Source organism: Crotalus tigris, unplaced genomic scaffold (assembly GCF_016545835.1).
Source record: "Crotalus tigris isolate CLP2741 ecotype Arizona unplaced genomic scaffold, ASM1654583v1 scf7180000024167.7108832, whole genome shotgun sequence".
NCBI classification, from domain to species: domain Eukaryota; kingdom Metazoa; phylum Chordata; class Lepidosauria; order Squamata; family Viperidae; genus Crotalus; species Crotalus tigris.
The window spans coordinates 1,384,020-1,409,076 of NW_024100417.1; the positions used below are offsets into that span (position 1 = coordinate 1,384,020).

Sequence of the window (25,057 nt, forward strand, 5' to 3'; positions counted from 1 at the left end):
ATTCAAAAGTATTGAAGTTGAATTTCTTTTAACTCCAATGAGATCTTTGATTTTGGCAAACATAAAGGCTTGAGAAAAATTGTACATTTATTATGTATGGATCTTGAATTTCTAGTGTATAAGTTTTGTAATACACATTTCTGCCCTAGAAAGTGGATGGATTGCCATTCTCAGTGAAGAAGTAGTGGAATTCCACTGAGCCATGAAACTTAAATTTTACACTATAAGACTGGCAAATTTTATACAAGTTCAGTTTTGTATTTTAAATCAGGGGTCCTCAGCCCCCGGTCTGTGGACCAGTACCAGGTCGTGGCATGCCAGCAACTGGTCCACATGAATAAGGAAAGCCCCATCTGTGGAAAAACCTTTCTCCATGGAACCAGTCCTTGGTGCCCAAAAGGCTGGGAACCTCTGTTTTAAATCATTAATCATTGCTGAAATGTACAAATCATATTTTCCTATATTTGGATGAAGTAGGATACTGATTTCATAAGCAAAGGTCATATGTATGGGATAAGGGAATGATCTTGAGGGATAAGAGGAAGAACCATTACCAAATCAGTGGTCAGATAAAATAAGCCTGACTCCAGGGTAGACTTGTAGCCTAAGAAAATGACTCCCTAGTTCTTACAAAGATGGGGGGCAGGGGGGTGGGAGAGCACATCCAGACTGGCAAGATTCTGTTACTATATCCTTATAATAGAAATGTTATTGGCCTGCATACATTTGGTTTTGTAGTCTGGTTTGCCTTGAAGAAATGACCCTTATGTGCCAGCAAGTGTCACATGCTTAAAGAAAAGATGAACATGTGAGATTAAGGGCTGATCTGCACTTTTTGCTTGGCCCAGTTAGAATAGAGATTACCACACCTTGTTAAGGGCACAAACAGATTACATTGTTTTCAGCCATTTTAGGCTCCTAGGAAGGTGAACTTACCTGACTTTCTCTACTTTCCATCAAAAGTAATTGTTTTTCTCCTCTGCAATAAGCCTAACAGTCCATTATTTTTGCTGTGTTTCACTTTGTCTTACACAAATGCCTCTTTTGCAATTGGCTGTTCTTTATTCTGATGGGCATCATGCCCTCCTCCACCCCCACCCTCTGCCTTTGCCGTTGCCTGGCATTTTGTACTGGGCTGCCTGCCAAGAAATGCCTTTTCTTCAGGTTCAGTAGTAGAACATTGAAATGTTGGCTATGCCTTTTTTTAAAAAAATACTATTGTTTGAACAGGTTTAGCAGAGGACCAGTGAAATGCCAAGTTTGTTTTTGTTTTTACTTTTAACTAGGCAGAATTGACAAGAATTCTGCCAAGGATCCTTTTTTAGCCTAAGTAATAGAGAGAAATGTAAAACTGGGGCAGGTGGGGGGGGGCTTTCATCTGCCCTCAAAAGCCATACCCAGAGAAGTGAAAGTAATTACCACTTGCTTTCATGTGGGAGCAAAAAGAAGGAGGGATTCCCCTAATCAGAAATCACATTGACCATAGTCTGGACAGAATACTTGGCTGTCACTGTGACCAAAATGCAGGAAGGACTTGAAACCCTGAAAAAGATTTCCTAAGCTGTCTTCCTTTCCAGCCACTTCATACATGGAAGACAAGCAGCTGAAGGCTTCAGCGCAGAAAAGCTTCTGCAGGTCATGCTAAAATCCAGTGTAGTGTAAAGTCTGAATTGGATGATTATGCAGAACTTCCTTGCTGAAATGAGTGCCACTTCAATAAAGCACTTTACACTTTATTTAAACTATCAGATAAAAAAGTCACTGAGGCATACAGTTTAAAGCTTAGTACAGTGCCCTGTTTTGTCACTTGACCATGACACTGTGTATTTCTAAATGATTCAAGAAAAGCTTACTGAACAAAATTATTAAATTGAAATTTTCCTTATGTTAGGTCAGGTTATCAAAGCATGGGATATTGGGGTCGCCACCATGAGAAGAGGAGAGATCTGCCACTTGCTATGTAGGCCAGAATATGCATATGGCTCTGCTGGTAGTGTACCAAAGATCCCCTCAAATGCAACCCTCTTTTTTGAGGTAAGCTTTATCAAATATTATTTATTTTTATTTGTTAGAGGTATTCAAATTCCATGGTTCTAAAGGAACTACAATAAAATATAAATGTATAAAAACTATGTAAATTATGCTTTTATATCATTAATACATCTATTTGTTAAAATAATTCATATGGGAGCTGTGAACAATAAAACCAATAACATTCACGTTTGTATTTCTTATTTTGGGAAAATGTACTTGCATAATCAGAATATTTTTTTAAAAAAATTAAAGTCTGCAGGCAATCCAGTCTTACACATAAAATGAGGCATGAAGAGGTGGAAGCAATGCTTAATCAGTTTTGCAAATGAGAAAAGATAGCTAATACACTGGAAGAAAGAAATAAAAATCAAAATAATCTTGTAAAGTGGGATAAATTGATTGAAAATAACAGTATTAAATATGAGAGACATGCAAAGTACTTAAGGAAACAAAAATCAAGTGCACAGATACATGATGCCAAATACTTGCTTTGATACCAGTACTTGCAAAAATGATCTTTGGCACAGTAGCTGATTGCAGATTGAATATGAGCCAGTAGTGTGATGTGGCTACAAGGAAGGCAAATGCATTTTCAGGTTGTATAAATAGAAGTATAATTTCTGAGATGAAATGGGTACTTAAAATCAGTTTTCTGTTTCTCCATTTTTTTTCATTCAATGGATAAAACAGTAATCTGAACCAGCTATTTATGCTAGATAGCTTTAAAGCTCCAGAACTTTTGGAAAAAGTTTCATACAATTACTGCCTTCTGAAAACATAATCTTATAACTAAAGATATAAAAACTACCTTTCCATCTATATAAATCTTGTAAATATTGCTAACATGAATAAAACTTGATTTGTTGTTATCTTTCAAACTTTTGTAACATAAAAGACACTAGCCACAAAATTATTTGCAGTCCACAAAATGTTTCCAAAATTGTTGAAAGGGTTGCCAATAAAAATATATTGCCTTCACAGGAAGAAACATTACGAATTTGTTATCTTGCATTGGACTTGTGATTTTTATTTAATTATAAAATTTCTGTTAATGTTCTATAAAAACTATGAGACAAATTTACATTAGTGGGAAGTTTGAGTGACCTAAATTATGCCCCCAACTACTTTGTGTTACAATTGTGAATTGGTTAGCTATCCTCAAGGGAACTGCATCTACATGGAGGGAAGTGAGTAATGGAGTGCCCCGGGCCTCTGTTCTGGGCCTAGTGCTCTTCATCAATGATTTGGATGAGGAGATAGATAGGGAACTCATCAAATTTGCAGATGATGCCAATCTGGCAGGCTTAAGATACAGAAGGATCTTGAACATTGGGCACTATCTAACAAAATGAAATTCAATGGTGCAAAAAGTAAGGTTCTACATTTAGGCAAGAAAAACCAGATGCACAGGTACAGTTTAGGAGGTACCTTGCTCAATAGTAGTAACTGTGAGAGGGATCTTGGAGTTCTAGTGGATAATCACTTAAATATGAGCCAGCAGTGTGCTGCAGCTGCCAAAAAAGCCAATGCAGTGCTAGGCTGCATTAATAGAGGGATAGAATCAAGATCACGTGAAGTGTTAATACCACTTTACAATGCCTTGGTAAGGCGACACTTGGAATACTGCACCCAGTTTTGGTCACCACGATGTAAAAAAGATGTTGGGACTCTAGGAAGAGTACAGAGAAGAGCAACAACGATGATTAGGAGACTGGAGGCTAAAACTTACAAGGAACGGTTGCTGGAATTGGGTATGTCTAGTTTAATGAAGAGAAGGACGAGGGGGGACATGATAGTAGTGTTCCAATATCTCAGGGGTTGCCACAAAGAAGAGGGAGTCAAGCTATTCTCCAAAGCACCTGAGAGCAGGACAAGAAGCAATGGATGGAAACTAACCAAAGAGAGAAGCAATCTAGAACTAAAGAGAAACTTCCTGACAGTTAGAACAATTAATCAGTGGAACAACCTGCCTCCAGAAGCTGTGAATGCTCCAACACTGGAAATCTTTAAGAAGAGATTGGACAGCCATTTGTCTGAAATGTTATAGGGTTTCCTGCCTGAGCAAGGGGGTTGGACTGGATGACCTCAAAGGTCCCTTCCAACTTTATTATTACTACTACTACTATTACTATTACTATTATTATTATTATTATTATTATTATTATACAGTCTGTCAATGACAATGCTTCAAACATCATGTTGCAGGGGTAAAATTGTACCAGGCTTGAAAAAGATATGCTCTTGTCTCTTAAATAGCATAACTGTTGCAAATGTATCATTTAAATACTGTTTTGGCAACCAGGGACTCCAAACCAGTTCTGCATAATCACACTGAGAAAGAATATGGAGGGCTATGCCTAAAACTGCATTGCACAGAGCCTGAGGAATGCACTGATTTTGCTCAGAACCCTGGGCAAGGCTTAAGGAATAAAGAATCAGCGAAATATGTGTAAACTAAAAAAAAGTTAAAATAAACTCCTTTAATTCAACAGCTTGATTTTCTCAGCAACAAAATGGAAGTGATTTACAATTGTTTTTAATATGGATTTTTTAAAACTTAAATTCTACACTATAACCCTGAATTGTTTTTGGTAGCTTCCTATCCATCTAATATTTTAAGATCAGTCAGGTTTGACTAGATGCTGATGCTTAGCTGGCTTAATACAAAAAAAAAAAAATCCTAAATTTTGGGGAAAAAGTATTTCTAGATGAGAGTGACTTAACTTTGACATATCATTGGTTCGAATAAAGTCCGTGTAATACTGATTCCCATGATTACTCTGGTTATAGTGCCTGATATCTGTCAGTATATTGTTACTAAAAGGATACAATAGCTGAATTAAATATTTTATATATCCAATTTCTTATAAATATAGAGGAAAGCAGGCTCACTGGAAAAGTCATCATATGGATTTGTCTTTAGATTTTATGCATCTGTGTTTTGTCAATATGTTTTTATATGCAAAATTTACATTATTTAAAGTTTGAGCTATTTGTTTATTCATTTAGATTGAACTGCTTGATTTCAAAGGAGAGGATTTATTTGATAATGGAGGCATCATTCGTAGAATCAAGCAGAAAGGTGAAGGATATTCTAACCCCAATGAAGGAGCAGCAGTTCAGAGTGAGTATCTTCTTCAGCCTATATAAAATACTGTCATTGCACAGAATAGTTGTACTGTCTTATTAAAGTATATTATAACAGTAAAAGTAGAATCCATGGCAATATTGTTTTTTCTCTATCCTGTCACCCCCATAATATATGAATAGTATTTCTGATTTGTAATCTATTATATAACAGAATAACAGAGTTGGAAGGGTGGATATTCTTTTTCTCTGTTTGTATGTGGGTACGTGTTAAAATATTAAAAAGAGAAAGGTTATCTGTTGAGGCAAAAGTTTGGTGATATGTCATCTTAGTTACAGTAATAATAATATTGTGTTGCAAGTTCTCCCTTCCTGTGATTTTGGATACAACTCTACAGTATATCAATTCCAAATTCTACAATGGTCCCTAAAGCATATACTTACAATTTACACACTTTCTGGGTTTTTTTAGCGCTAAATATGAATTCCTCAGAAAATAAGATACTAATATCGCAAATCATTCCCACCATTATGGCTTTTGGTTTCTTTAGAGTATGATTGCAAGGTTACTATAATGTAATATGTTTCCTTCCTGATTATATAATCCAGTCCACAAATCATTAATAAACATATTTATAGGTATCTTAAATTGTTTATTTGCCTATTCTTCAGAAATGTCCAATAACTATATTCTTTGGGAAGCATATAACTTCAATGACACACAAAGTTTTTTTTAAAAAAAAATTATATAAACCAATGAAAAGCAGCCACCTCTTAGTATTTTCCATTAATTGAGAAAACAATTACCTCAACTCCCCCATCTTTCTTTATTAACGATGAGGCTTATGGAAAATAGGAGCTAAAGACAATTGAATAATTTCAGATATATGTCTAAAAGAAAAGATCCAGGCACAGAAGTGTAGGTTAGTTGAATTTTCTAACACACTTTTTTTAAAATCAAGCTGGAGTTTCCCAGGGCTTCTCTTCTCCCCCTTGTGAAAAGAAAAAGAATATAGTCTATCTTTTTATAAACTTGTTCTTTAAATTATAAAGAATTATTAGGTAACACATTATTGACATTAGGAAGAATAATATTCTACTGATGCTGTGGAATAGGGTTCTTCATTACTTATGTTAGAATATCTAGATTGCATGTAATGATCAACAGGCTTCATGCCTGTAGGAGCAGTGTGTACATCACACTATGCTTCTAATATTGAATCCCAACATAGAAGCTTCTGACAGACATATTCTTGCCAGATGAAGATGTCTGTAGTTTGTCCATCTCCCATGGGATTTGTTTACTTTCAAGGATAATTTTTTGTTCCCTTAGAGTGGTATCCTTTCTCTGTAACAGCAGTAGAACTGTCAGATTGAACCTGGGATGCTTCCATCACATCTTTACCAGTTTTCACATTTTATTTCTGTCTCCATCAGCTTCTCCTGGTCAACCTCCTGGAGCTTATTGCATGTGCACACATTCACAAATGGCAAGGCATTGTGCTTCCACATTCTTGCTAGCTTTCTGCTTTTTTTGAGGGGGGGGGGAAATCTTTTTTTAAAAAAATGATTTATCTTGGAAACTAATTACTGTAGGGAAAAGAGGTGATGTTGACTGCCTGTCCTCCATGCACTGTTAGTAAGCTTTTCCCCATCCTCCCATTTGCTTCCTTCCCTGATCATGTAGGCTGTTATCCCTGTAGGACTGGAGTTTTATTCATCTCTATTCTAACTCCCTCTTTTCTGTCATTCACTTTCTCAGGATTGCCAATTCAGAGAAACATATTGTTTCCACATCTTCTGACCTAGATTGTATCTGTATAGTCAAAAATTATGATAACAACCCTAAAAATAAGTCGTGACTGGCAGGGAAATAAGATGCTCCAAAGGAAGTAAATATATTTTGCCAGCGAACCCAGAGTGGGATGGAGACCATCAAATGGCTTATTTGACTGCGTGTTGTCATCCAGGCTGGGGGATATTTTTTTTTAATTTTTATTTGTTTTCTATACTATGTTTTTATTGTTTGTAAGCCACCTAGAGTCAATGTGAGTAAGTAGGTGACTATATACATTTTCCAAATAAATAAATATGTCTGTTATAATTCTCTATTTTAGGAGACAAAAGTCTTTGGATTGAGAGCCCATTTCAGATTTCTTGTCAACTCTAGTAAAGTGGAAATGTTTTGATTGATTTATTATGAATCTAGCAGGTTGTGGAAAACCAGAAAAGTAGTTCTGACTGTATTTTGAAGACAAGTGGATGATTAAACTTGTACAACAATCATTAACTGATAGTGTTTCTATTGAGTTGTAGTAAAACCCAGCATTAGCTAGGAAGCTAATTCAAAGAGTCATGACATTACTATAATTAGGACATGCATATTGTGTTAAAATCTTAGGGTAGGATTTATGAAGACAGTCTTATTAACTTCAATGATAGGGCATATTTCACTGCTATGCTTCCTAAAACACAGACTGTGCTTGGATATTTCCATTACAAGTTACTATGCAGCCCTCTGCTGTTTTAATCAAGTTGTACAAATTGCTGTCAGTGCACAGAGTTCATGTGCCAGCCACATTAAGAACACAATGTTCTGTGCTCTTCAAAACAAAATTGCTCTAGGCACAGAGAGAACAATAAGTCAACTCAACAGCTGAACTGATGTTCCCTAGTCTGGCTGGAATTTCTTACTGTGCAATCCAAGTGTAATTCAACCCAAGTGATCTCTTTCAGATAGTATTTAAGTAAGCTTTGATAATCATGTTATGGAATTATTTCCTGTACTATATTTATACAATTGCTGCAGAATCATTTTGTCAAAGAGTGAATTTAGGTGATTAAGATTGTTGTCACAGAACAGAATGGTACCACCCCCAAATTAGTATATATCTAATATATTTATATATGAGCTAATTATTTTGAAATTTGTACATAAAACTTGTTCCTAGCCAAAATCCCCCTGATAAAAATACTGAGTGAAAACTATAAAATTAACAAAACATTGCAAGAACCCATTTTGTTATCTGGAAAAGGAGCTTCAAAGTTCATTCTAAATGCCAAAGAATGGAACTTCTATCTTTTAAAATTAGGATGACATTTTATTGCCCAGTTTCAGTAATACAAAATATTTTGCTTTTTCTCTTATTTTCAGTGGACAGCTCATATAAATTCTACAAAAACAATAATATACGATGATACTTTACATCAGGAAGATTGTTGTACATAACATATACTCTAAATTATACCCGGAAAATAGAAATGTCTTTAAAATAATAGATTAAAATCTTTGAAAACTCCTTCACAGCTACTAGTAGATTCTGTTTGGACAATAGCCCAATATGCTGCCTAAGAATACAGGGCGATTACATATCTACTGGTCAAACGTATTGTAACACATAAGGTGATGCCATAGTATTTCTGACCCCTTAGCTCCAGGGACACAGCCACTAACAACTTTAGTATTGCAAGACATTCATGTATCATTGTAGACAGGTTTCATGTTGCTTTAGGCCACTCATTACATACTTCAGAAAAATATATACAACACCTAAATATTGCCTCAGATGGGATACCTGGAAAGAAGATTCACATTGCTCAAGAAAAGGAAAATACTGTTTGGATTTCCTTTTGTATGTTTTTGCAGAAGACAAACAATTGTTACCAGCAATTGGAGAGTCATAGGACAGGACTTGAAAAGTGAAAAGCATACCTCCAAGGATCTTAAGTATCTGTGGCAAAAAGTGTGGTTTCTCAGACATAAAGAGAGAGCTCTTAGAATTCAGAGCCACATTCTTTTTATCATATTGCCAAACTGTACAGACAGTAGTGAATTAGATGGACATGGTTTTTGCTCTGTTTTTCCATCCAGAAAAATATATTTTTCTATTGATATACAGCAGTATAAGAGATTGTACTCAAGAGATTGTCAAATAAAAAGAAAAAATGTAAGATGTAGAATGTATATTAATAATAATGGAATGAAGTTCACATTTCAAAAGAACTTGAGCTCCTTGTTTATGTGAACAAAATCTCTGGTGGAAAGTGGTTTTGAATTCCCATCCAATTTTATTTTATAGCATTTTATGCTAAGTTTCTGGCATCTTGTTACATTTCAATTTTTTCATGATATGCATACTTGATGATCCACAGATACCTAAAAATCGTAATGTTGGCTTCCAGTGCAATACAGGCTTTTAAGGAGAGAGGGTTGTTTAGTTTTATATTTGTTTTATATTTATATTGGCAATTGTTTTTATTAGAACACAAAATAGTTATTTCAGTATGTGAAGGCCAAGGGTCAAAAATTACAAGGGAGAAGCAAAGGATTACTTGGATTCAACTAATTTTTATGCGGGATACAAATACAAGAGGTTGTAGGGCCTTAAGGACAAATAAAAGTGTTGTATTATGAACATTCTTGGACTAGAAACTTTTTCATGAAATGCCTGAAGCATTGCTTAAGCTAGCAAAGTTGTCTGGGAAGGTTGGACATTGTCAGTAATGCAAATAAATAAAATTAAAAAATGCTCAGTGTATGTAAAATTAATCCATGGACCACTCAAATAGCAATGTTAATGATAATGAAACATTCTGACATTGGTAAGCTAAAGAACAATGTAAAGCTCCATCACTTAAATTCAAATCATGCTGATTGACCTGAATCTTTTATTTATGCAAGATAGATGTCTTTAGCATTCCTTGATTGAAAAGTATGGAATACATTATGAGTACAAATGTTACATTGAATGATGGGCAATTGAACAAACTTTTGTTAATGTGGTAGGCATTTAGAACAGTGTTGCCTAAATACAGTTCTGGATTTGTTTGCAGATTCTAGTCTATAGATTAATCTCTAGTTTAGACTTCATATGTGGCCTGCTTTTGGTGATAAGTTAGAGCAGAATTGTGCAGAGATAGGCAATTGGTGCCTTGGGTTCTGGAATGTTCGCAGGCATCTCTACTGATTTCCTGTCTTTATTGCTTCGAAAATGATTTTTAGAGAGATGGTATTATGTTGTACATTGTCCAGAGCCCCTTTCTGAGGAGATGGATTGTTCAGAAATATGAAATATAAATAAACAGATAAATAAATGCTGCCAAAATAAATAAATAAATATCCTATTATATCTATTTGTACCCACCAAGATCCCAATAGAATGGTAGAATGCACCCTATATTGTCAGGTGAGGAAAGGAATAGTTCCTCTTTTAGTAAATGAATCTTTTATGATTGGCCAAGAAAACCATTTTTATGGATAGGTAAGTCTCCTATGGTGGCCTGACCTTGAGCATGCCCATTACATGACTTCCATTTCTTAATGTACTTCCATTGTAGAACACACTGTCAGTTAGTAATTACTATGTTTACTTGATGTAAGCTTTAAGCTATATTGAGAACAAGTCATGCCAGTGTGCCATTGGGCTTTTCCCTTTACAGTCATTGAGAGACATCTTGCCCATCTTTATAGCCCCATTATTGGCTTAGAATGAATACAGGATTTGTATTCTTTGAATAATTTAACACTCCCAATTTGGGATTGGTGGATTATACCGAGTGTTTGGAGATTGCAAAAGAGGGTAGAAAGGGTTGGTGAGAGAAGTCATGCCCAGTCATTCTCACACATGTATAAATGCCAGTTCCTACATATGCGTATACACAGATGCATAACTTCTGCCAACAACAATTTGGCTTAGCCTTCCCTATTTGGATGCCTTCCAATTATTATTATTGTTATTTTTTGGGCAACATAACAGAAGTATTTTACAGTTGCCTTCTTCCATAAATTGTTTTCTACTTCCAGTCTAGCCTATGGCCTTGATGTTTTCATGATAGTCTTATAATCAGTTTCAATCAGGTCCAACCCTCCTCAGCTTTAATGGTCAGTGAACACCAGAATTCTCAACCACTTAATTCCTTGTTACTAATCTTATAACTTTGTTTTATATCTAGGATCATATTTATGTTGAGTGGTATTCAGCATTCTACAACTTAATATCATTTTATCTAGCTTTTAGGCGGGAAAAAACTCCCATACCTATGCTTGCATATTACTTAGCAAGTGTAATTGTAAAGATTTCTGAGACATTTGCAATAGTTTGTGCTAATTTTGCAAATAAAATTAAATTCTTTTATCCTGATCATACTCCAGAGAAGCATGGACCTTCATAGTGATATTGTAGGCAGCATATATACATTTTCTCTTTTTCTTTCATGAGCTATAATGGAAAGGGAATGATTAGAATCTGCACATAGGTTTCTTTAAGAATATTACTGAAATCTTGTCATTTGTCATTCCATTACAAAACAACAAAACACAAACAGAAACTATTAATATTTATACATTGTAATATTAATCTATAGTACCTGTGATAAAGCAAACAATCGATGGATTGTTCACAACATTGATAGAACAGAGACGTAATACTTTGCCTGGCAACAAAGGTAAATTACTCCTTTCAGTCCTTGCTCTTATCTAAATTCACCTTGTTCTCAAAGAAATTATATCCTGCCAATGTAACGCCGTGCCATTTGGCAGCTTTTTGTGTTCAGGCAGAATGGTAGTAACTTTTGCAGCACTGAATTCCAGTCTGGGTTCAAAATCAGGCAGGATTTTGCTGCCTGAAACTGAGAGTTGCCATGTCCACACCAGTGCCTCAGAGAACTGGCCCACAATGTGAGTAAACTTGTCTTCAGTTCTGTAGGCTAAGAACAGTTGCCTCTAGATGAGATTGGTGGCACATAATGTAAATGTAATAAATAAATAAGTAAATAAAATTTATCTAGTTGTTTTTTTTTTAAAAAAAGTTAACAGCAATCAGTTTAAGCATGGTCCCATTTTAGAAATAGGGAAAAAGTCAAAAACAATATGATTTTGAAGTTTGTTTTGGGACCAAGTTCTTCTGCTATGCCAGCCATGCTGAAGACAAGAATGCCAACAAATAATGTTTTTTGGTCATGCTGTTTGATGCTTATTGAAATGTTGTTGGTAGTGCCTTACAGTCTACAATGTTTTTCTCTGTCCCATATAGTCCACTTGAAAGGGTTTTGCGATGGCAGAATGTTTGATTGTAGAGATGTAGCATTCACTGTTGGAGAAGGGGAAGACCATGACATTCCCATTGGAATTGATAAAGCTCTGGAGAAGATGCAAAGGGGAGAACACTGTATCTTGCATATAGGAACACAGTAAGAAATGTGGGGGGATGTTTGTCTCCCCCCTCCGTTTATTTATTTGGTGCCTTTAACTCAAGTCTTGGCTTCCAGTGTCAACCTGGAGAAGCCTATACAGGTTTTTTTGGCGGGACTTTTGAAAGTGGCTTGCCGTTGCTTCCTTCCTAGACTGATGAGTAAGTGAGTGGCCCAAAATCATAAACTGATTAGATTAGATCTCCCAGTCTCCCAGTTTCTAGCCTGATACATTTAACCACTACAACAACCTGGCTCTCATTCTATTTTTACATAGTATTTATATAGATCCCATTTATACTTAACACCATTCCTAGACAGTAAGACTATTATATAACAGTGGTGGCAAACCTATGGCACGGGTGCCAGAGGCGGCACTCGGAGCCCTCTCTGTGGGCACACGTGCCATTGCCCCAGCCTTGCCCCCCCCCCCGTGGCCCGCTCCTCTCCAGCAGCCCCCCTGAAGGAGAGTCGCCTTTGAGCATGGCCCACATGGAGCAGCGCAGCCAAGGACATGGCAGCCAGACAGCATAGACAAGACTCTGCCCTCACACCCTATCATGCAGTTGATGCTGCAGGGCACACGCAGGCAGAGGGTGCGGCCGCTATAGCACTGCTGGGCTGCCTGGGCGATCTGCGGCGGGCCCTGGAGGCAATGAGTGGTTCTGTGGGCAGGCAGGGCAGGGCAGGGGAGTGGAGTGGGGGCGGAGCCAGTTTTTTGGGCACTCGGTCTGTAAAAGGTTTGCCATCAGTCATATATAATGTAAATTGTTTTAGAATAAACCATTTCTTTTTAAATATATTTAAAATGATATTTAAATAGTGTGTAGATAGAATTAAGCAATTATTTCAAATATTCCTACTATTTGCATATCCAGTGTTTAGTGTAATTTCAAGATTTTGAAAAACAAAGGATAACAAATGCGTGAAAAATTGAATAGAATGCACTTAGAATGCTTCCAATTTGAATACAAAGTAATAACATTGAGTCCAGTATAGATATAAGTGTTTTGCCCCAAATGAGCTATTCAGACATTGGTTTCCTAGGCAACCTATGTTTGTCTCCAGGGCCTGATATGTAGCTAACCAATTATCTCCCTGTGAGTGTAAATATCCAGAATGCTGAATAACGTGCCTTATTCTGTGTAATTTCTGTTATTACTTTTTCCCATGCTTTGTTTTAGATATGGGTTTGGTGAAGCTGGAAAGCCTGTATTTGGCATAGAACCAAATGCTGATCTTGTGTATGAAGTTACATTGAAAAGCTTTGAAAAGGTGAGAATGGAATTTCTTCAAATAACAAACCATCCTGTACACATTGGATGTTTACTCACAGGAACTTTTCTACAGTGAATACATTTAGGAAGACCCATTTCCAGCTCCATCCGGCATGTTTGTCACAAAAGTTGGTAAAGATATGTCAGCTAGGATCACAGTGTTCTTGTGTGTGTTTTATTGTTTTGGGTGGGGTCCAAGACTTGTCCTAGGCTTGTTCCTTTTGTACTTCTTTTTCTAGTTGTAGGGGAAAAAAAAACATGTCCTGCCAAACAGTACTGAAAGGAGGGCAGGGCAAAATTGCTGAACAGGCTGTGCCCTTTTTAGGGTGATGGAGAATGTACCATCTCTGTAAAGTACAGGGAAGGAACAAGATGTACATAAGGTGGAGCATTGATGCCAATCTATAATGGGAACTGTTCACAGGAAGGAAACTTAAATGAAAGAAATCTGTCTAGCCTCAGGAGAATTGTATAGGCTGCTTTCGTGATTCTGGATTATCCTTTCATATTTTTTAACTCCTCTGTCTTCAGGACAGATTTAAGTGGAGTCGAATATAATTTGGACTGGAAAGGAAATATCAATGATATCAATATGGGGCTATTTCAGATTTCACTCTGTCTTACTTCTAAAGCCAAATATAAATTCATGAATATTTTTATATATAATTATTTTATTGCTTGCTATTAACTTTTATAGTGGTTTAAAAAGACTTTTTATTGGGATTAAGTAACACTAAATTTGAAATTAGCAAGAGTCAACAAATCTTACTATGTCACACAGTATAAATTAGATTTCCAGTATTATGTCATTTTCTGTTATTTGATTACTACTATAAATACTTGGTTATAGGCCAAAGAATCCTGGGAGATGGACACCAAAGAGAAACTAGAACAGGCTGCCATTGTCAAAGAAAAAGGGACTGTGTATTTTAAGGTATGTGTCAATATTCTAGCAATGCTAGCATGAAAAAACGTGTCTTCTATTGATAAGTCATCCGTAGTTTATTTGCTCAGAGAATCTCTCCTTCTTAACATCCACCTTTGTCTTTACCTTTCAATGATATATAGCTTTCTTAAAAGTAGAACTGTCTCTAAGCTTTGGTTTGGAGAGCTTCTGAACAATTCTTGTCCAGTAAGTGTTGATCTGTCATAATATAGCCAAAACAGAGGCATTTGATATTACAGCTTTCTGGTATTAAAATTTTTAATTGCAACTTGGCCACTTCTTTCCTACTGAAATGTTCCCCTTTCCCCTCATTCTTCTATTACTGATTGTTCAAATTATAACCATTTAAGAAATAAATATGTTCGACTTTTCAATGTACTACTCATCTTTAACTTTTTTTGATCTTATTCTTAGGAAGGCAAGTACTTGCAAGCAGTAATTCAGTATGGAAAGATTGTATCCTGGTTAGAAATGGAATATGGCTTATCAGAAAGGGAATCTAAAGCTTCAGAATCTTTATTGTTGGCAGCCTTCCTCAACCTTGCTATGTGCTACTTAAAGCTACGGGAATACACTAAAGCAATTGAGTACTGCAATAAGGTAAAGACACATCTAACCTCATGGAGTTGGGGAAGCACTATTGATGTTGGATTACAGTATTTTCTCAATCTCCTTAATTTTCCTTCTTCTTCTTTTTGCTCCAGTTAATTAAATATACTAGAAATAAGTATCAAAATGATGCAAAAAAAGCTTTACAAAGAAAGAATATAGATATTTCTATATCTATTAAATATAGAAATGTTGATAACTTAAGTTCTTAAGATAACTTAAGTTCTTAAAGTTCTTGGATAATTATTCGTATTATGTAATTAAAATACAATAAAATAATTTTGTAGCATTTGGGGAACTAAAGGCAACTTTATAATTTTATTTTTATACATTATATAATTTTTAATATAGATTTGTGTCAGCCTTGGGAGGTAGTCCAGACAAGACACCCAGAAATACTAACTCTGACTTTATTGTAAGAGTACATTGACAGAATACATCTCTCACCCCTCATCTTTATAGTCCAAGAAACCAGGGAGGTCCCTTCTAAGATATTTATTATGCCCCCATTTCTTCTGCAGATTTGGTTGCTATCTGTCTGACAGTTCTCTAGTCTGTGGTTTTTCCTCCTATCTGCCAAGGTCATTTCCACATCCCATTACAGATTGTTATTGCATCACCCATCAGTTGTTTTTCTATAGGCTAAGCTACTCAGATCCTTGAATTGTTTCTTAAAGAGTTTCCTTTCCAGAGATTAGTCATCTTTGTAGACCTCTGCTGAACTTGTTTCAATTCGTCATGTCCTTTTTGCTAATCGGAGTGGGAGACAGTACTTCAAATGGGTCTGACCTAAGCAGAGTTGAATGGAACAATTGCTTCCTATGATGTAGACCAGAGGTCTCCAACCTTTCCGGGCTTTTGGTCTGGAGGGAAGGAGAGCAGCTTCTAAATTAGTGCACGTGTGTGCATGCAAATAGGGCTACACACACGGGCGCGGCACTAGCCACGCGTACCTACCTGGTGCTAGCAGCCACATTTGCGCATGCACAAACGGGCCATGCACACCTGCCCAGTGCTAGCAGCTCTGTTTGCACATGCGCATAGGGGCTGCATACACCCGCCCGGCATTAGCAGCCCTGTTGCACCTGCGCAAACAGGCCGTGCACACACACCTGGTGCAAGCAACCTCATTCACATACACACAAACGGGCCATGCACACCCACCCAGTGCTAGCAGTCCCGTTCGCGCATGCACAAATGGGCCATGCACACTCACCTGGTGCTAGCAGCCCCATTCACACATGCACTAACAGGACACGCACACCCACCCGGCGCTAGCAGCCCTGTTTGTACATGCGCAAACTGGACACGCACACCCATCCGGAGCTAGTGGCACCATTCGCGCCTGTGCACATGCACAAATGGTGTTGCGAGAGTGGCAGAGTGCGCACATTGGTCAGCCATTGCTGCGGCCCACTGGCCAAGAGGCCGCAGCCTAATAGTGGACCATGGCCCATAGGTTGGGGACCGTGATATAGACCCTATTCCCATTAATACATTCCAAGATAGCATTTGCTATATTGCAGATGCATCACTCTGCTGGATTCATATTTAATTTGTGACTGACGAGAACACTCATATACTACTGCTAAGCCAGATCTCCCCCATGTTGTAGAAGTGCTTTATATTTTTGCTACCCAGACACAAAACTTTAAAGTTCTATTGATTACATTTTATCCTCTTCATACCAGTCTTGTGCTGAAAGTTTACAGCAGATATTTTTTAAAGGTCTCTTTAATCTAAATTATTAGCCATCTCACCCAGTCCTTTCTCATTGCGCTGATTAAAATGTTGATAAAACTCCTGGCTGACTTTTGTATCATGTCTCTGAACAGTGTATTAAATATCTTGATTCTTGTTCTATATTGTTTTTCAAAATTACAAGCTTAAAGCTTTTTCTCCCAAGATATTCCTCAAGTATACAGATTTCTGAATATAGTACAGCTAGAATAATGTGTTAAAAGTGAGACAGAACATTTATGTTACTGAGATAATTATATAAAAGAAAGGCATGTGTTTTTGGTCAACACTATAAATATCTGGGCTTTATGAGTCATCGTCCAAACTTTGCCTGTAAGTTTTCTGTCGAGCCTCCATTTAGAAGTTTTAAGCATTATATCCATTTACATTTAGTCATTATATCACATTACTATTTCTAGAATATTCCATTTGTAGCTGTAAAAAGCCTGTGCTCCACAATATCTAAATATCCAGTTGCCTTTGGAGCAAAAAAAAAAAAATCCATTTTGAAGCTTAGTTTAAGAGATTTTCATAATTTAATGACAGAATATTTGAGAGACAGATTGCCATGATTGATTTTTAAATACTTTACTTTTTCAGTAATATTGTTCTTATTCCTTTAGAAGCATATGTGTCATTGTAAAACAATCTGGTAAAAACATTCTACTTCTGAATTTTGGTTTCTGTTTTTGATATGTAAGTGTTAATTATACTATAAACATTAGCATATGCAGTATGGAGCTTTAGTTTGACTTTCCTATTTTAAAAATAGCTGAAGTTCATAGTTTTGTTACTGGCATTAGTAACCATGTCTTTTATTATGAGGGAATTTTCCCACCTTTAATTTGTGTTAATTGTAAGAATGCTTGCTTGCAGGCCTTAGCATTGGATCAAGCCAATGAAAAGGGCTTGTACCGAAGAGGAGAGGCAAGACTGCTTATGAATGAATTTGAGCTGGCAAAATGTGACTTTCAGAGAGTGCTAGAAGTGAATCCACAGAATAAGGCAGCCAAGTCACAAATTACCATGTGTCAGAAGAAAACAAAGGAGCACAATGAACGGGACCGAAAGATATATGCCAACATGTTCAAGAAATTTGCAGAGAGAGATGCAAAGGTTTGCACCTTGCCAGTATGGCCCCCTTCCAACCATTGTTAAATTACAGGGGTTCTTAAGGAATTGTACAGAAGTATTGTAATAATACAATTTCCTTTGTCTGATGCATACAAAATGTCGAGCTTTAGTCACAATCATTTATTATAAACTATCTCCAGTAACCTGGTAGCACTGCTAAAATTCTTGTAACATTATACAAAAGTAGAAATGAAATAATTGCAGTCATGTTATTATGACAGTAGAAATCATGCCTTTAAAGGATTTTTATTTATATGGAATGGTAATCAAAATAGTTAGCAAAGAACAGTGAGGTATTTTTCCTTCAATCACTTTATACTTTTTCATGTGCTCAAAGTGCACCTTTATAATATAGAACATACATACACATTTTATATACTTCCAATTTATAACTAGATATATATTTAGAATTTCAGAGGTTTTGTGAATTACTGTATGATTCAGAAGTTGTTTAAACAACTTTCATTTTCCATTCATACCCATCTTTGTTTTAGCAAATGTTAAAGTGTTCCTAGCAAGTAGTTTCTTTTTCATTGATCAGTTTAGACTGAAAGACCTATTGTTTTTCAAACTTATGCTTGTACCTCTCCCCTAACTCCCACACGGGGCATTTGTTATTGGCTGTAGGAGGAGGCCAGTAAAACTACAGAAGAGAAGGAGGAAAAGCCATCTTCAGAAATTGAGCTTAAGAAGACAGTGACTGAAGACAGTGACTCAGAGGGCCATGTATGACTGTGCAGCAGAAGGACAATCCTGAATTTAGCCTGCACCCAGACAGGTTTCTGAAGAACTCAGAAATTCTACAGTGTTTAATGTAAAGTTTGTTTCAATAGGCATTATTGTGGAAGCAAAAGCCTATCCAGAAGCTTCACAAGAAATGATAAAATTACTGCCACTGCTGTGACCATGCTCAGCAGTGTACCATAAACCGAGGAGAGCAAGGGACCACATCAAGTTGAACAAATGGTTCAGCAACAAATACCCACAATGGTTCTTGATTATAGATGGATAGACAGTGACCAGGATAGGGCCATATGGTGATAGAATACAAGAGCTGTCAGTTGTATAGATTTGGCATTGCATTTGGTTGTATTTACGGTAGCACTACATGGGTTTATTCTGTATGTCAGAAAGAAAGGCCCAAGTGCTGCCAATTCAAGGTACCACTCTCGTGTTAGTAGAGTCAAGTGGAAAACAATTTTAAAAGTCAGACTCCTGGGATTTTATTCTCTCTGTCTTGTAGTTCCATTGGGTTTCTGTAGCACAATAGTTTCTCAGGGAACTGAGTAGTCCAAATCGTGCTATTATTGTGGTTCTTGTTATTAAATGATTGCTTGCTGGCAAGGTCGCCAGTCTGTTGGTGACCGAGTATAGCAGAAATGCCAACTTCTGGGCATGAGCATTTTCCACCTCTCATTCCCCACTGGGCTGTAATATAATCAGCACCAAACAGCGCTGATTAGCTGCTGCAGGAGAAGGGAAAGGAATCTGGACTGAACCAGGCCATTTTTCCCCCCTCTCCAGGATCAGTTGGGTGTGGACATAGGGATGCTCAAGGACAGAAGCCTTTTTCCTTTTTATGCATTTTTCTTGCAGTGTGGGTCAAATGTATGCAGTAATCAACTTGAATTATGTGTTGAGACCTATTGAATGCATTGCTCAAGTTTATAGCATGATAACAATCAGGATATTTTTTTTAGAAAAAGAAAGAAAAACATTTTCTTTCAAAAAATCATTATGATTAGTTTTATCAGTAATACGGTGGCATGTTTTGCAACATTAAAAACACTTTTAGATACTAAATTTATAATTTGATTTTAAAACTTTTTGCTCATTCTGGGAATCCTTCTTTAAACTCTTGTTTGGATCCTCCTGAAGATGTCAGCTTGTATTTGAATGCTTTGTAAAACAAAGTGGGTCCACTCTGAATGCTATAAATGGTAGGACTGGGTAGTGTTTTAGACATGAAGGTGAAAAAGTTGATTCAGAGTGCACAGAAGTGCAAATAACACCTATTTGCAACTCCTTAAACCAAACCCATCTTTTTCTAGAATAACACACCAAATCTTCAGGAGATCCCTGGAAAAGCTGAGGCTGCTTCAGAAAAAAAGCTTTGAATCTGAATCATTTTGCCTTCAGATTCAAAACACCACTCAGTCCTAATAAATACTTTTTAAATATTTTTTTTCAGGATAAAGCAGTGAGGTTTTGCTGCAGATGGCTCATATCAGTCTGCATTATATCTCAAACATTCATTAATAGCACTGAAATGCATTTGAGTGTTCATTCCTAGGGAAATATAATTTTACTTAAGCCCCATTGAAATGGCAGCATGTTTGCCTCATTGCTTTCATTGGGGCTTATGAAACTAATTTTTTCTCTGGGTCTGGATCAACATGTTTACTGATCTGTGATGGAACATTACATTTCATTGTGCATAGAGCTGTACCTCCATTACAGAATGTATAGGGCATTTTGCTTTCTTGTATGTCAGATGGGCAACACTGCTATATTTTAAATTTGTTTAGTATTTTCAGTGTTAATTTCACTGGGAATTTAACGTATGCTTAACTTTTTTTTCCTGGTGGTTTTCTTCTCTGATAAAATGCAGGTTTTTTTTCTTCTTCCGTTCTTTTCTCATTGAAATTATTGTTTTCTCTTTCTCTCTTTTCTGCTACTATTCCACTGTTTAATCATATACAGGTAATCCTCAACTTACAACAGTTCATTTAGTGACTGAAGATACACCGGCACTGAAAAAAGTGACTTAAGGCCACTTTTCACACTTAACAACTATTGCAGTATTCTTGTGGTCACATGATCAAAATTCAGCTGCTTGGCAACTGACTCGTATTTGTGACGGTTGCAGTGTCCCAGGGTTATGTGATCACCTTTGGCGACCTTCTAACAAGCAAAGTCAGTGGGGAAGCCAGATTCACTTAACGACCATGTTACTAACTTAATGACTGCAGTGATTCATTTAACAATGCTGGCAAGAAAGGTCGTAAAATGGGGCAAAGCTCACTTAACAACACTTAGCAACAGAAATTTTGGCTCAGTTGTGGTTGTAAGTCAAGGACTACCTGTGTTAACATGAACAGAGAAGAGATAAAATGTCATTGGCATTATTTTTAAACTTTAAGTGAAGCACGGCTTCCTTTGTTTTAATAACATGGAGATATACCCAAACAGTCTCTGATTAGGAAAGCAGTATCTGTTGGTACTAGGCAGATCTTCTGATGGTGCTATCTGAAATTTGAGTGATAGATTCTTGTTGGTTATTCTGTTCATTTAACGGAAACTAAATTTTATTTACCACAGCTAATACTACCTTTTGAATTGTTATATACCTCTCCACATATACCCAAATTTCTGTACAGGATGCTAAGAGATGGGAGGAATAATATGGCTATCTAGAGTACACTGACCAGTAATTTTGGACTCATGTCCCAATGTTCATTTTATTACATAGCTGATTATATTATATTTCTATACCAAATTATAGCCTTCAACATTACTTTCATGAGCCATATTGACATAGTAGGGAGCAACTCTTTTCTCAGATTTAGAGTGCAAATCATAGTTCTCATTTTTGTTTTCTGTGTTCATAAACTGTATGAATTATTGAAAGTCTTAATATAATAAGCATCCACAATAAACAAGAAAGAAGATACAAATTCGTTCTGGATGAAAATTATCCAACAATAGCAAAAGAATAATTTTTTATGTTGCAATATTTCACCACTGACACGGAATTTAGTACAAGCAGTAATGTGTCTTGTTGTCTGGTATTTGTTTTTTCAAAGAGGAACATGAGCAAATGGAATGTCAGTCCTAGACTATAGATGGATATGTTATTTTGCCTTGTTTGAACAGCAAATTTTGAGAAGACTCAGCTTGATCTTCCAAATGATGTTGATGCTAGCCATGTTTTCAGTTTCACCATAAATGCTTCAGCTACAAGAAAGATTTTCTGTTTGAAATAGATAAAACTTTAATGAATAGAGGTCTCTCCCAGCTAGGCAGGATTAGTATATGCTATTGCCCTCCAAATATTATGTGGTATCCAAAATGTATTCCAATTCTTTTAGAAAGGTTACTTTCTCTGGTCCTAAAATCTGTGACTGAAACAAAGACACAGTTGTTTTAACCTTTTCATTTTTACCAGTTCCTATATTTTTATGCTATCTGTCATAATTTTAACATGGAATCCTGGGCTTCAACTAATCTTCCCTTTCATATCTGTACCATTACTCTCATTTCTCACCAAATTAATACTAAACTCACAATTTTGCTGAGGGCATCAGTTTAGTGTGATGTAGCTTGGAAATATATACCTCTAAGGTGGATGTTCAACATTTCCTGTTTTGCATCCTGTAGATTCTTAGCTTATTTTTAGTTATATGACTGTTGGAACATCAAGATAACTACATCTACCTCAGTAATGTGGCTTTTCTTTTGTTATTCAACTCAGCCATTTGATGCTTGATTACTTGCTCTAAATTAAGTTAGTTCTTTCAGTACTATTCTATGCTGAAGATAAATTCAGTTATATTATTTCATATATCTGGATTATATTTTGCTATGGATAGTACAGAGAAAAAAAATGAAATAATTCAGTTCAGCCATCAATGAGATTTCTATGTGATTTTTCTCCTGAACTTTTTTTTAAAAGATGACCACATATTTTCCTCTTGTAACTTACTGAATGATTGCTGCTAATAGGAATCAATTATCCTTTGCTACCCAGAGGTTGCTGTATATAGTTGCTTGTATAAACTACTCAAAAGCTACTTTTATTGGGGTCTCCTGTTGAAGAGAAAGAAGTATAATCATTAGCAATATGGAACACAACTTCAGGAACTGTTTTTTTAGATATATCAATTGTTTAAAAAAACAATAATTGTTTTGTACAACTTTTAAATTGCCCCTGGATTGGACAAATGTTTTTACTATCTGTGGACTATTAGAAACACTAATATATAGTGCTCTCACCAGAAACAGGTTTGCCAGTATCAATGCTCCACTAATGGATCTTACATAATATGAAATAGATGAATTCTTCGCTAATTCATGCAATCTTATTATGTTTTGATTTCTACTGACTGTCATGGGCTTTGTATTCTGCTAAGAGTGGAATGGCCATAATCTAAATCAGTTTCAAGATTTTATATTACCACTAATAATCTATTGTCTTACACAGTTTGATAGTCATTTCTGATCTACATAGAGAATACCAAATACTTAAATTTTTGTGTTGCTCTCTAGTCTTCATTTTTCTATTCCATTTTGCTAAAGGAGGCAAATTTTGACAACTGTATGATACCTAACATATTTTCATCTATTTCCATGAGGCCTTAATTCCACAGTCAATAGGTAAACTAATCTGGCCCATTATTCCTGATTGCCTTTTTTCTTTTTCCTGTTGAGACCCATATCTAAAGGATCAATAAATTATATTTGACTTTGGTAGTTAGCAAAACATGCAGCTATTTGCCTATTTCTTAGATCACAGGAAAATACCAGGACTTGTGCCTATAACTCTGATGGGCTCTCAGAAATATTCATAAAGAACGAAAATATTTCACTGTTTCAAAGTGCCTCTCAATCCTAACTTTGCAGATTATCACCTATCAGTCTCTCACTTTGTGCCTGTTAGCCATGCTAAGTCCAATGATACGCTCAAGACTAAAATGCAGATTTATATAGTACTTCACAGAATTATGTCCAAAACAACCTGATTTTGCTGTCACATGGAGTATTTTTCTGGGTAGCATGGCCTAGCAATGCCTGTTAGTGTCTTAAGAACATAAAGCCTGAAAAAATAGTCTAGCAGTCCCTTCCAAAGGAATATTGCTGCTGAGTGTTTTCTCTATAAATATTACAGATGTGTAGAAATGGTCAGTTATCCTTTTACTGTGTATTGTCTCTTGTGTCTATTTTCCTACTTTCTAAGTCCTCACCTATCCTGAATTACTTGTAAAGTGGAATGCCAAGTTAATAGTTTAAAAAGATTTCAAATTGAGACAGATGGATTTATGAAGGGTAGGTCTGTAAATAAAACTATTGACAAAGATGCAACTTCTATCTTAACAGAGAACGTATCTTAGATAACAGACAGTGGGAAGGAAATAAAAAGAAGTTGCTGTCTTATTTTGCTTTGTGAGTCATCCTTCTGAAAGCATTTACCTGATCAATGTGGGAAACAGAATGCTGCTTTAGTTTTAATTTCTCCAAGCAATGTTTTACTTGTTTCATTCGCCAAAGTTTAGCTTGCATATAAATATGTACTAAGCACACCAGAATTATGCAGGCATTGTATTATGCATCATGTTTTTCTTGAATCCTGGTAGATTCTGCCCCACTAATTGGAAAAGCTATCTTGGAGAAGCTGTGTATTGGAGCTAAGCAAGATGGAAGATTGCAGTTAGTTTAAAATACCCAAGTTTCAGAGGTTGATATGTGAGAAACCAACATATTTTAATAGTATAAACGTATCCGAAAAAATATAAAAGAGTCCTTCACAGTTTAAACTGCTAAAGTGGAATATCTCCTTTGCTAATCTCACAATTGACACTTCAGTGACAGAAAGCACAGGGTAACAATGGAAGCTGAATCCCAGTTGAAGACACACAATGCCAATGTTCTGTGTTGCTTGCTTTTTTTTTTTTGAGAAGCCAGGTTGTTTATATTTGTGTTGTTACTCATTTATCTTACTTTACATTTGCTACTGTAAGAAGAGAACCAGTTTGGTATAATGGTTAAGGCATCAATCTAGAACAGTGTTTCTCAACCTTGACAATTTTAAGGCATGCGGACTTCAACTCCCAGAATTCCACAGCCAGCGTTGCTGGCTGTGGAATTCTGGGAGCTGAAGTCCGCATGCCTTAAAATTGTCAAGGTTGAGAAACACTGATCTAGAAACAGAGAAACTGAGTTGTAGACTTCGCCTTTGGCACAAAATCAGCTGGATAAGTTTGGGCCAATCATACCCTCTGCCCTAGGAAGCAGGCAATGGTAAATTACTTCTGAAATCTTGTCA

General features: G+C 36.2%; 1 protein-coding gene across 4 annotated transcripts in view; it reads left to right on the forward strand.

Moving 5' to 3' along the window:
- The window catches only part of FKBP5 (FKBP prolyl isomerase 5), a 64,428-nt gene that overhangs the window by 30,547 nt on the left and 8,824 nt on the right, over positions 1-25,057 (forward strand). For 3 of the 4 annotated variants that reach the window (XM_039323386.1, XM_039323389.1, XM_039323388.1), the window contains exons 4-11: positions 1,892-2,034; positions 5,044-5,158; positions 12,153-12,309; positions 13,494-13,584; positions 14,437-14,520; positions 14,947-15,132; positions 17,758-17,997; positions 18,643-20,642. In XM_039323386.1, coding sequence (XP_039179320.1) covers positions 1,892-2,034; positions 5,044-5,158; positions 12,153-12,309; positions 13,494-13,584; positions 14,437-14,520; positions 14,947-15,132; positions 17,758-17,997; positions 18,643-18,747 — 1,121 coding nt within the window. In that variant the 3' untranslated portion in view covers positions 18,748-20,642. Of the gene's footprint in view, positions 1-1,891; positions 2,035-5,043; positions 5,159-12,152; positions 12,310-13,493; positions 13,585-14,436; positions 14,521-14,946; positions 15,133-17,757; positions 17,998-18,642; positions 20,643-25,057 lie in introns of those variants that run through there. The other variant, XM_039323387.1, reaches the window with a different exon arrangement.